At 37.8% G+C, this 13,030-nt stretch overlaps 1 protein-coding gene across 1 annotated transcript in view; it reads right to left on the reverse strand.

Moving 5' to 3' along the window:
- Window positions 1-5,524: 5,524 nt before the first annotated feature.
- LOC134540817 (tribbles homolog 2) overlaps window positions 5,525-13,030 on the reverse strand; it is a 138,510-nt gene continuing 131,004 nt past the window's right edge. Inside the window, exons 4-5 of the mRNA XM_063383765.1 lie at window positions 11,484-11,679; window positions 5,525-9,297 (exon numbers count right to left, since the gene is read on the reverse strand). Coding sequence (XP_063239835.1) covers window positions 9,061-9,297; window positions 11,484-11,679 — 433 coding nt within the window. The 3' untranslated portion in view covers window positions 5,525-9,060. The remainder of the gene's footprint in view (window positions 9,298-11,483; window positions 11,680-13,030) is intronic.

Here is a 13,030-nt window from a genome sequence, read left to right on the forward strand (position 1 = left end):
AATTTTACCTAATTTTTTATTTTTATTTTATTTTTCTATTGATTGAATTTGGTATACATCTTCCGACCAATTTTATGGTAAACGTAAATGACGTAATAAATGCCCAGAATTTTTTTTCCTGTTTTAGTTTGTACAGACGAACTACTTCATCAGAAAATAGCAGTAGTTTGTGTAAAATGTAATTTCACCAAAATGCAGTTTAGAAGAGTTATTCTTATTAAAAAACATAATTTTGTGCCTTGAAAACTTGAAATGTGCATGAATTTCAAAATCATATAATAAAATATATATAAAAAAAGAATACCGCTTAACAAAACTTAATTACTTACAAACTAAACCAAAATAATTAACTATATAGGTAATTAAAATGCCTTTAAAGCCTTAAAAAATTCTTATACAGTTCTTAAAAAATAGTTCCAGCAAGAACTCGCGACCGTTGCGGGTTACACTTTAAAACAATATAAATAATGAATAACCATGTTACTTCTTTCTAATGAACTTGTTGACTATATGACTACAATATGTATAGGGTGTTCATTAAATAATGTCCCAGTTTCAATGGTACAAGTAACTCCCTCTACTAATTATGGCCAGGAGTCGCCATTTTGCGTAGGTGGCGCTGCAAGCACTTACCTAACACTGCTTTACTCTTCGAGACCTTGAACCAACACAATACAATGCTTATGGCTGATACTGTTAAATTTTTCAACCGGGACATTCATTTATGGACGCACTGTACAATCAACCATTGGATGCCCAAGTTTCTCAAAAATTGCCATTGGATTTACTAAATTACAGTTGATTATTTGTTTTCATGGTTCTTTTTAAGGCAGAATGCACAATTGTGAAAATATGGTAACCTAAGTTTTCATAAAATGAACTGGGCGGGTTGCACTCGCCAACAGTCAATCCGCAGTTTTCCAAACAAGGCACAGATTAGCAACACATCTGGACGGCATCCATCTCACGACTGACCCATGCAGTCTACGTGGTGCCCTGCACGTCGCGATTACACCACAGCATCTCGCCAGTCCGTATGTTTCGACACCTCAGCGGGTCTCCCGTTGCATTTTCTATGCGGGACAATCCATATCAAATCGACCAATAAATAAATAAAAATTAATGTCAAGGTTTCAGATTTTAATAAAATTTTTTATGCATGTTGTACTACCTATCACAAGCATGATGGTAAAATTTTAATTTTTTTGGTATGTTGGTTTTTGAGTTATGAATTTTTTAAATTCCAAAAGAATTGTAAATTATGCAGCACTAGGAAATCTTTAAACTGTTATAGTTAGAGAACCGTTAAACTTAGAATACTGAAATTTGTGGCATTTTGTTTAGTTTTGTATGGCATTTCATAAAATATATAACACAACATGGTTACATAAAGCCGTTATTTCGTCAAAAATTTCAAAAAACATTTTTTTTAAAACTCAAAAACGGAATTTTCAATTGTTTTGAAAAAAATATATATTTTTCATACCTTTATTGACTACATATATACCAAATTTCAATATGGTATTCCAATGGTATCTTAACAAAATTATTTTTTTGTTTAGGTCAGGTTGCACATCAATAACTGAAGAAAACATTGAATGACAGTTAGGATGATAAATAATTTACGTGGAATTTTTACAATTTGTTTTGTATTAAATGGTCCCTTTTAATAATTGTTATATTCAACTTAAACTTGAAGTGGGAAATTTTTCATGCGGTGAGGGATTTTTTGATAGTCGAAGGAAATACTTCCTTGAAGCCTGGCATCACTGCCTGTTCTGTCATATTGTGTTTTGGGAGAGACAAAAGGGTTTATGGAGGTTTACCAAGTGCTTACATAACTCATCTTTTATGAAGCTTTGAAGCTTTAGACTAAGATTTTTGTAGTGATTTTTTTAATGGTGATTGTTTTTTGGGTGAACAATATTGATATTTTTGTTGAGTGAACAATATTGAGAGGTTGTGTGTATTTAATACTTGAGTATAGTTAATTGTGCTCATTCATCATAGTAAGAAATGATCATTGGAGTATACCATGGATAAAAAGTGGTCAAAATACTGTTGTAATCCTTTAAAAAAGAATGGACATTGGATTTCCAAAGACTTGAGAAATGTTACTTTATGGATGACTTACTTAGGTTATAGCATTGAAGATGGTATGAAAATTTGTACTTCCTGCCGCTTACAGTTAGGTAAGGAAAAACATAGTGTCTCTAATGCAACTGAAAGCAATGAATTAGGCATTGTTGAAGATGACACTGAAAAACAAAGTTGTAGTCAAGGTGAAACTGAATCATACATGGATGTTGAAAAAGGTCTACATTATTTAAATGCATCTTTAACCTCTATTGGAGAGTCACCTGTTTCACAAAGTAAATGTAAAAGTCAAAAAAGATACTGCAAAGAAAAGAGTGAAAAAATAAAACAAAAGATTGATGAAACTTTTTTTAAAAATGCGGGAAAAGTTAAGGAATGTAATTGCGAAGGATCTCAAACAGAAATTGTAGATCAGCTGAAAGAAAAATTTACAACTGCAAGTAAAAGTGAAAGATTACAAATTTTAACAATTTTACCCAAAAGTTGGTCTTGTGCCAAAATTGAAAGCGAGTTTGGTGTAAGCAATTACACTGCACGAAAAGCAAAACAACTATTAGAAGTGAAAGGGGTTTTGTCTACACCAGATCCAAAACCTGGGAAAGTCTTGTCACGAGAAACAGCAACACAAGTAAAGGAATTCTATTGCAGTGATGATGTTAGTAGGCAAATGCCTGGTTTGAAAGATTATGTCTCAATGGGAAAAGATGCTAATGGAAAACCTATTCACGTTCAAAAAAGGTTAATATTATCAAACTTGAGAGAAGTGCATTGCCTATTTAAGTCCAAACTCCCCGAGTTAAAAATTGGTTTCTCCAAATTTGCAGAACTGAGACCCAAGAACTGTGTAATAGCTGGTGCTATTGGCACACATTGTGTATGTGTTTGCACTGCGCACCAAAACGTAAAATTAATGATTGTGGGTGGAAACTTGCATAAAATTACACTACCTGGGTTGGAAAATTCACTGAAGACGTATCAAGAATATCTGTCACAAATAATGTGCAACCCACCAATTCAACTGTGCTTCCTTGATGAATGTGATTACTGTCCAACAATTAATGATTTTAAAGAAGCATTAATGGGTTGTCTCGAGGAAGATATGATTGAGAACATTAGTTATAAAAAATGGGTAACTGTTGATCGTTGTTCTTTTGAAACATTACGTAAACCAACCGATGAATTTGTTGACGAATTTTGTATCCAGTTAGTACACCTGAAGAAACATGACTTCATTGCAAAACAGCAATCACAATTTTTTGCTGAGAAGAAATCTTCATTGAGAGAAAATGAAGCTGTGATAACATGCGACTTCGCAGAAAACTATTCGTTTGTTCTGCAAGATGAAGCTCAAGGGTTCCATTGGAACAACTCCATGGCTACTGTCCATCCATTTGTGGTGTACTACAAGAATACAGACACTGAAACAGAAAAACAAGTTCTTCTTCATAAAAGTTTTGTATTTATTTCAGATTGTTTAGCCCATAACACAGTCCTTGTTCATGTTTTTCAAAAAAAACTTATTGGCTTCTTGAAAAGTTTCTGCCCAATTTAACAAAGTTGTACTATTTCTCTGATGGCTCAGCTGCACAATATAAAAACAGAAAGAACTTTTCAAATCTGTGTCACCATGGTGAAGATTTTGATGGACTCAAAGCTGAATGGCATTATTACGCAACCTCTCATGGCAAAGGAGTGTGTGATGGAGTAGCAGGTACAGTTAAGAGACTTGCAGCCAAGGTCAGTCTTCAAAATCCAACAGACAACCACATATTGACACCATTTCAACTTTTTCAGTGGGGAATAAGAAACATACCCTCAGTGACTTTTTTCGATGTGGCAAATGAGGAGTATGTTGAAGAAGAAAAATTGCTGAAAATTAGATTTGAAGAATCAACAGCTGTAGTAGGAACTCAAAAATTCCATGCATATATTCCTCTTACAACAGATACACTTGAGCCAAAAATCTATTCATATTCTGACAAATCTGAAGTGCACAAAGTTCAAATTAGTCCTGTTGTTGAAGATGTACCATTTGAAGAGATAGTAGGTTTTGTTGCATGCACCTATGATAAACAATGGTGGATGGCATGTGTTCTTTCAAAAAATGAAGTTGAAGAATAAGTTACTGTTTCTTTTCTTCATCCAAGTGGTCCTTCGTTTTCATTTATGTACCCAAGGAGAGCAGACATTTTGACGGTACCGAAAAACTATATTATTTGTAAAATTAATCCAATAACAGCCACAGGTAGAACTTACAGTGTACCTCAACAGGAGATGACTACAGCTTCACAAATTCTGTCCAAAAAGATAAATCTCTTATACTAATAATTCAAGAACAGTAACCAAAGTATTGTCTAAGTGGTGATGATGATGATGATGATGATGATGATGATGATGATGATGATGATGATGATGACTATAACTGACTGAAGGCCATCGGTCAGGAACTCCAACCACTGAGCCAAGAAGTCTGACTAAGTGACAAGACAAATTTTGTGAGATGTAACCATATATTATTTAAGTTTATTAGTAAAGTAATTATTTATTTATAATTTAAGTGATTTTCTTTGTTACAAAAGTTTACATACATTGACACAGACAAAAATATTTTTTAGTAAGATAGCATTGGAATACCATGTTCAAATTTGGTATATAGGTAGTCAATAAAAGTATGAATAAAATAAATTTTTTTCAAAAAAATTGAAAATTCCGTTTTTGAGTTTCATAAAAAAATTTTTTTGAAACTTTTGAAGTAAAAAAAGATTTAATGTAAAATGTAACCATGTTGAGTTATATATTTTATGAAATGCCATACAAAACTAAACAAAATGCCACAAATTTCAGTATTCTAAGTTTAACAGTTCTCTAACTAGAACAGTTTAAAGATTTCCTTGTGCTGCAGAATTTAAATTTTTTTGGAATTTCATAAATTCATAACTCAAAAACAAACATTCCAAAAAAATTACAATTTCACAATAGTCATCTACTTAGCTAATACTAACACTGTGCCTAAAATAAAGGAAATGCTAAGACGTAATTTTTTTTCCATTGGTTGAATTGACATGGATTGTCCCATGCTAGTCTTTCTGCAGGCCTAACTTTCGACTCGCAAATCGGAAAACTAAAAAAAAATATACATATCCGGAACAACTAATTTGGTAGACCATGAACTACATTTGTTGTTGGTAGCATAATTTTTAACGCAGTTAATACTCTACTCAGATTTTCAACTAGAATTATTAGAAAAGTTCCGAATATATTTGCAACTTATATTTATCTCATCAAAAAAAATCTAATAATAATTTAATTTGAGTAAAATATCAACTTTCTTTCATTACTTGAAGACACACAATTGAACTTAAATTCATTACACAATCAAGCTTAAGGAATTAAAAGTGGATTGCCTAAAGTAAATAAAAATTTCCACTAACAATTCTCAAAATTCAGTCTTTATTTCCAGCATTATTTTCCAGTCCTATTCTTCACAAGTATATTTTTTCTAGTAGTTAATGTGCACATTTCATGACAATTAACTAGAACTAAATTAACATGGAAAAATACCTCATAACTGACCTTGGTCTTTGAAACCAGAGAGAAAGTTAAATGTTGGAAAAATTACTTGAACCAATCAGTTAAAAAAAAACAAATTCCCTTTTAAAGATATTTACCTTATGGTTCATGGTACCAAGGTGACAATATTTATAACACATATTGTACAATTTATGACTGCACTCTGCAAGCGAAATTTTGCACAGCATTGTGTCGATGGTAGTTCCAATTGCTTTCATTAAACAAACAAAAATATTTGCAAGAAAATCAAATGGCACAATACGTGGGACAGGATGTTCCTATCACACTGAACCTCAAAACTAATCACACTGCAGTCTTTGTTCAAGACTACAGCATCGAGGTCATCTGAATTCAACTGACATCATGTTGACATCATGCCCCACGTACTGAGCTGATCGACTTACGCTCGACACAACGCACGCACGAAACACGTACAGCTATGTCACTTCTGGAAGTACACCAAGAGAGCAAACATTCACAAACATCTGGTTCAGTCTTCACTCGAGCAAACCTTGAAGCCTTCAGCTGCATTCAGAGTGTCAGGCAGAATTACAGACTCCTCATCTCTACAGGTTTCAAAGTAACAATATGCATCACACAAACACCCTCTTTTTAAATCCAGGCTCTACATGCAAGATTTTGTACCTTTAGATATACTTACAGGTTCATACACAAGAAATCCACTGGTGAAAATAAATCAGAATTACGTTGACAATCTTCACTATGTGATATTTCCATCGCAAATAATAAATTATTTTCGAAAATAAATTAACACGATGGTTTCCCCGAATACAACAAGATACATTTAACCTAAAATGTTTTTACAGACATTGATCCAAAATATTTTATCACTAATCTTTTCAAAATAAACACCAGCTTTACAAGGCATAAAAATAAAAAAAATTCAAATAAATAAAATCAAAAATAACAATTTACAACTGAAAGTACCTACAGTAATTATTTTTTCCAGCGATACGTGACTGCCCTTGTACTTGAAAGAACAATCGAGCAGTTTGAACAAACATGATCGTCAACAGTACTGTAAGAGGGCTGCATACCTGGGCACTAGGAGAGGTTGCGAGAATTAGACAACTGTTTGTTATTGCGAAACATTAGATGTAACAGTCCACTGTCAAGCCTGGCTTTGCATAGCACCCGAGGAAGACTACTAAGTAGTAGCAAGAAACTTGCGTAGGTAGCTCCTTTTACTTCTTGGAAACATGTGTTAAGGGGGTTGCATCCTACTTCAGGTCAACATTTGATGTTTTGTATGTAAAAAAAACACTGCATTAACTATTAACATTTTGGGGTGCACAAAGATAAAGCAAATAGATTACAGAACTGAAACTTTTTAGGTCAACTAATCGTTTTACGATATAGCTTCGGACAAAAATTATTTTATTTTACTATGCTGGCAAATTTCTTGAATTATTTGAGAATTTGGAAAGGCTATGTAAAAAATCGGCATTAAAAGATACGGCAAGACACTCAGGTTTTAGAATCAAGATTATCATAGGCATGTAGAAAGAAACTGCTGACATAGTGGGCTATAAAATTTAACATAACCCCCCTAGTTTCACACCAGTAGGTTGCTACGCTGCAGACGTGCGTGTTACTTGGGTCACTGTTGCTCCTTGGTGCCTGGCCGCTCACAGTACTGGGTAAGCAGGTGCCTTAACTTGTGACCAACACAACCACACTGTTGTAATGATTAGAGACCGGAAAAATTCGCGGGTTCAATGACCTCCAGGATAGACTCCAATATCATCTACAAACTCGGGCAAATGCCAACTGTTCATTGGCTGCTGACTTGCGAGTCGTCTCGACTGGGTGGCCTGTGATTCGACACTTCTATGAGTGAGGGTCTCTAATTGGCCCTCAGTCCTCCAGATTAACAGTGAACCAATGACAGAAGCAGCACTAAGGTATAATTATTTGAATTTTAGCATAACACGAAATGAAACCGCAAATTTTTCAGGTCTCTAGTAATGATTTAAGGAAGAAGGTACAAGCACTCGTGGAAATTTCAGTTTTTGGCCGTATCATTCATTAGTTCATTAGTAGCTGCTTGACTTCCACAAGACTTAGCACATAACTCAGTGAAATTAACAGCCAAATTTCTTTCTGAAGGCAAATATAAACAGCAACGTCAATAATATTCATTCAACACTCTTTGATAATCTATTAGTACGTATGGTAGAGTCGCATGTCCGAGTGAGAACAATTCTTTGATCCATTAGACATATGTAATTTGTTAGAAATTCTTGTGAAGGAAAACAATCAACATAAAAAAAATAGGCCTTTCTGGAAAACAAACTCTCGATAAATTATGTGCTCAGAAACAAGAACACCTGTACATGCTAAAATCAGACAGCTAGACACAAAAAAAAAAAAAAAAACACAAGCGCTGAAGTCTTTAACAAAGGAACAAATTTCGCAACTCAGCACAAGTGTCACTAACACCACAGTCACACACAAGATTGTTTATTAGCTACAGTCTACACACAACAAATATTTCTCACTTAAAAAAAAAAAAAAAAATTTTAAGCTTGCGTTTGGGGTCAAAAGAAAGGGCATTTCGACACAAACAACAAAAACGGATCAGTCAATGCACAAATCACTTCATTCGCAGACCGACACAGCGCTGGTGCCTGGCCTCCCATCCCAACATTTGGCACAGGGAACTGCACAGCGAACAAAATAATGATGTTTTCTTGAACTAGCTTTAAAGACTGAAGTTTGAAACGAAAACCTGCAAAGAGCCAAATGTAATAAATTTTCACAATTTCACGATGTTCTCAGAACGTCTGGTTTCATGTGCGGGGGGTGAATAGCTTGTGGAGAAACCACAGACGTACACCATTGCGGAACACCGGTCGCAGAAAAAACCCCCAGGACTGCGATGTAACAAAAAAAAAAAAAGCCACGATCGCAATTGTCAGATGTACAAACATAACACGATAAGTCTTCCTCGGCAGGAATTAAGTTGGGAAACAAAACACAGAAACTAATTACTCTAGAGTCCTGGAAATTTCGCGGATTCCTCAAGGCCTCAGGACAAGAATTCAAAGTTAAAGGCGTGCTCGACCCATTGTTTACTTTCCCCATCGGTTGATTTCTCGGCGAGAACATCTTTTACCCTTGTTGTTTGGCACTAGCTGATTCGCATACTTCTCTCGTGGCCGGGCGTCGTTGGCTCACGGTCTCGGAGGGGGCGTGTCCGGACAGCTGCGTGCCGATCACGAACACAGCGCGACAGTGTGGAGGTGTTTGCATCCTAGCTTGGACTGAATGAATGCGCGAAAATTCCGTGGCTCTACTGATAACGCATCGTTGGTGTCTCGCTGGGGTGGATCAGGGCGGGAAGGAATGTCTGAAGGGCCGGCGCGACGCTCAGGCGTCGTCGACGTCCGGAACGAGCTGGTCGGCGCGGCATGGCGTCTCGCAGCCGTCCTCGCGCGCCAGCCAGGGGTGGAGCAGCACGTCCTCCGCGCTCAGCCGCTCCGAGGGCACGCGCCGCAGCAGGTGCCCGATGAGGCACCGCGCCCGCGCCGACAGGCACTCGGGCATCACGAAGTGGCCCCGGCTGATCTTGGCGAACAGGCTGGCGTGCTCGCTGTCGTTGAACGGGTACCTGGCGGGCAACGACAGCGCGGTATTGTGCTGCTCACGCGGTACTTCATCGCCTCCCATCACACCAACAAAATAACTATGTTAAATAGTCAATTCACAAAAAAAAAAATATTTCAGTTTGTTACAGACAAGCCATCATTATCCAGAACTACGTCTGGAACGAGACAGCCCCACATGGTTCGTACCATCTTGAGGGACCCCTTCACCTCATCGCCTTCATCACATCAACAAAATAACAATGTTAAATAGTCAATTCACAAAAAAATAATTTAGTTTGTTACAGACAAGCCATTATTATCCAGAATTACGTCTTTAACATATCTAACACAAGCAGTGTCCATCTGAATTTTATACTCCTACCATTTACTGCGATCACAAATTAAATCTTTTTTTTTAAGTTTTTCAAAGACAATAAAACATGCCTTTTTTGGTTTAAGGGTGAGATACAAACTATGAAGAAAAAAAAAATTAATTTTAATACGTAAAATATATATCACGTGGCTTGAAATTCGTCAATTGTACTGGGCATGCACAAAGCTCCTGTTTACTGCCTAGTCGGAAACACCGGAACATTCAAATACCAACATTTATACATTACTTGCAAGACATCGGTTTTATTAAGGAGTTTTTAGAGGATTATTAGTGATATTTAATGACTTTTTAAGGATATTAAGGAGGTGTATGAACCCTGTGCTACCAAGGTAGAGCCTCAGAGTTGAAAGGTACAGAAAAACTATCTATGTCTAGAAGCATGGCTATTTTGTGGATATACTGGTAGCAAAGCAGATGTCTGCTTCATGTTATTATTGGTCTACAGTTCGCTTGATGACAGTCAGTTATAAACAAGGCTAAGTTGTTACCCAATCACATTCAACCCAATAAATGACGAGACCTCATTATTAACCAATTAACACACTAAAAATATTGAATACATACAGGTGTGTTAAGTCTAGCTAGCCTGGAGTGAAATGAATCTGCAAAATATTGTGGCTCTCTATTGTCACACTGTTAAATATTGAATAACTTTAACTAAAAGCCACAGATAAAGTATACATACACGTATCTACAGGTATGTGCAGCAGTGGCGTATTGTTATATGCCATAACAACCAGTGTTATCTTGCAAAGTAATAATAATAAAAGGTAAATTTTAAACGTGATGTCAAACACAGAATTATGCTCATTCGATTTAAGCACATTCAAAATGTGTGACAATGGTAATGCTTAGTTTGTAGGATGACTTTGTACCCTGTTATGCCACTGATTGATGTATAGTCTTTAGACACAATCCAAAATAACACACACAATCAATTATACCACACTGCACAATTAAATTATTTAGTAATTCAAAATAACTTGTTATAAAACAAAGAATAAATACTATCAATAATTTTTTCAATTTTTTTATTGACGTGACAATGTCTAATAAATCGCTGAACGCCGGCTGCACGCACGAAAAGGTGTCCCATTATGCACATTGTTCAGTTACGCTGTGTCCCGTTACGCTCATTGTACACTTGCACCGCATCTATCTCTCTTCCACTCGACTGTTTATAAAGTGAAGTGAAAAGTTTATGTGTTTTTCATTGCTTATTACAACAACAATTTCGGCAATAAAGGTTAATTATTGTTAGCATTTTAAAAATCTGATTACTAGTATAATTTCAAGTATTTATTCTTTTATTATTAAAATAAAACTGATTTAATTTTATTCATTAAAGTATGGAATCATTTTCATCAATGTTTTGTTATGACCAGTGGCGTAGCCAGGATTTGTGTATGGAGGTTGTTAAGAAGCATGCGGGCCCCCCCTGTATTAAAGCGGGGGGGTCCGGGGGGTCCTCCCCCTGGGAAAATTTGGATTTTAAGGTGTAAAATAGTGCTATTTCAGCCAGTTTTCGGTACTTAAATTTAAATATTGCAATGGTAAAATTTTTATTAATTTTAATATGAAATTTGTTTCAGTGATGAATAAGAAATTAATTAAAGATTTGTGTGCTAAAAGGGGGGGAAGGGGGGTGGTTTGAACACCTAACCCCCCCCCCCCCCCGTCTTCGCCCCTGGTTATGACGTCGTCACGTTAAACTATCGTTGGTAAACCGACTTTACAGACAATTTTTTTTTTATTTCATTTTATGTAGCTTCATAAAAACTTGCAAATGAATGGATTGGTTTGAGCGGTAGGTACCTGCCGACCAGCATGGTGTAGAGGATGACGCCCAGGCTCCACATGTCGGCGGCGCGGCCCGAGTAGCGCGCGTGGCTGCGCAGGATCTCCGGGCTCACGTAGGCGGGGCAGCCGCGCTTGTCCTGGAGCGAGTCGTCCTCGGGGTCCTCCAGCACCACCGCGTCCTCCAGCGACTCCAGCCGCAGCTGCGTCCTGCGAGCACACCACCACACCACCCGTGCAGCACTCCACCTAGCACGGAGTCCTCCAGAGATGTCCTGCGAGCACTCTCCCACGTTCCAGTCCTGTACGGCAACATCACCACCGAGCACTGCGTCCTCCAGACACTCCAGCTGCAGATGTGTCCTGCGAGCACTCTCCCACGTTCCAGTCCTGTACGGCAACATCACCACCGAGCACTGCGTCCTCCAGACACTCCAGCTGCAGATGTGTCCTGCGAGCACTCTCCCACGTTCCAGTCCTGTACGGCAACATCACCACCGAGCACTGCGTCCTCCAGACACTCCAGCTGCAGAGATGTCCTGCGAGCACTCTCCCACGTTCCAGTCCTGTACGGCAACATCACCACCGAGCACTGCGTCCTCCAGACACTCCAGCTGCAGATGTGTCCTGCGAGCACTCTCCCACGTTCCAGTCCTGTACGGCAACATCACCACCGAGCACTGCGTCCTCCAGACACTCCAGCTGCAGATGTGTCCTGCGAGCACTCTCCCAAGTTCCAGTCCTGTACGGCAACATCACCACCGAGCACTGCGTCCTCCAGACACTCCAGCTGCAGATGTGTCCTGCGAGCACTCTCCCACGTTCCAGTCCTGTACGGCAACATCACCACCGAGCACTGCGTCCTCCAGACACTCCAGCTGCAGATGTGTCCTGCGAGCACTCTCCCACGTTCCAGTCCTGTACGGCAACATCACCACCGAGCACTGCGTCCTCCAGACACTCCAGCTGCAGATGTGTCCTGCGAGCACTCTCCCACGTTCCAGTCCTGTACGGTAACACCACCACCGAGCATGGCTCCAAGGGAAGTTTTTTTCAAGTGTCGCAAGACATCTCTCTCCATAGTTTCTGATGGCTGTTGGTTTGAAATTTGAGTGTAGTATTGTGAGTTGTGATTTTAAATTATAATGCCTGCAAGATATTGTTAAATGGAAGATTGAAGATTATATAATTATACTCTACAAGCAGTATAAATAACTATTTAGATTTAATTACCAATTAATTTACGCTAACCAAACATACTGCCTACTTCACACACACGTGCGTTCAAGCTAAGCCAGTTATCTCGTTATAACGGCATCTGTTAGGAGTAATTTCGCGAATGTAACGGAAATCGCACAAAACGGAAATGTGTTAATCACGGCACCACCTGTGGCAGACAGAGCAAACCAAAGTTAACAAAGCCACAGGAAAACTTTACAGTATTAACTGTTTCATTAATTTTATCAAGTTGGGAAATATTTAATGATATTTCTAAATCGAAAATCAGATCCAAAGTTGGGGGTTTTAGTATTTAAAGTCTTTTTTTTTCTTTTAACGGAGC

Source organism: Bacillus rossius, chromosome 17 (assembly GCF_032445375.1).
Source record: "Bacillus rossius redtenbacheri isolate Brsri chromosome 17, Brsri_v3, whole genome shotgun sequence".
Lineage (NCBI taxonomy): Eukaryota > Metazoa > Arthropoda > Insecta > Phasmatodea > Bacillidae > Bacillus > Bacillus rossius.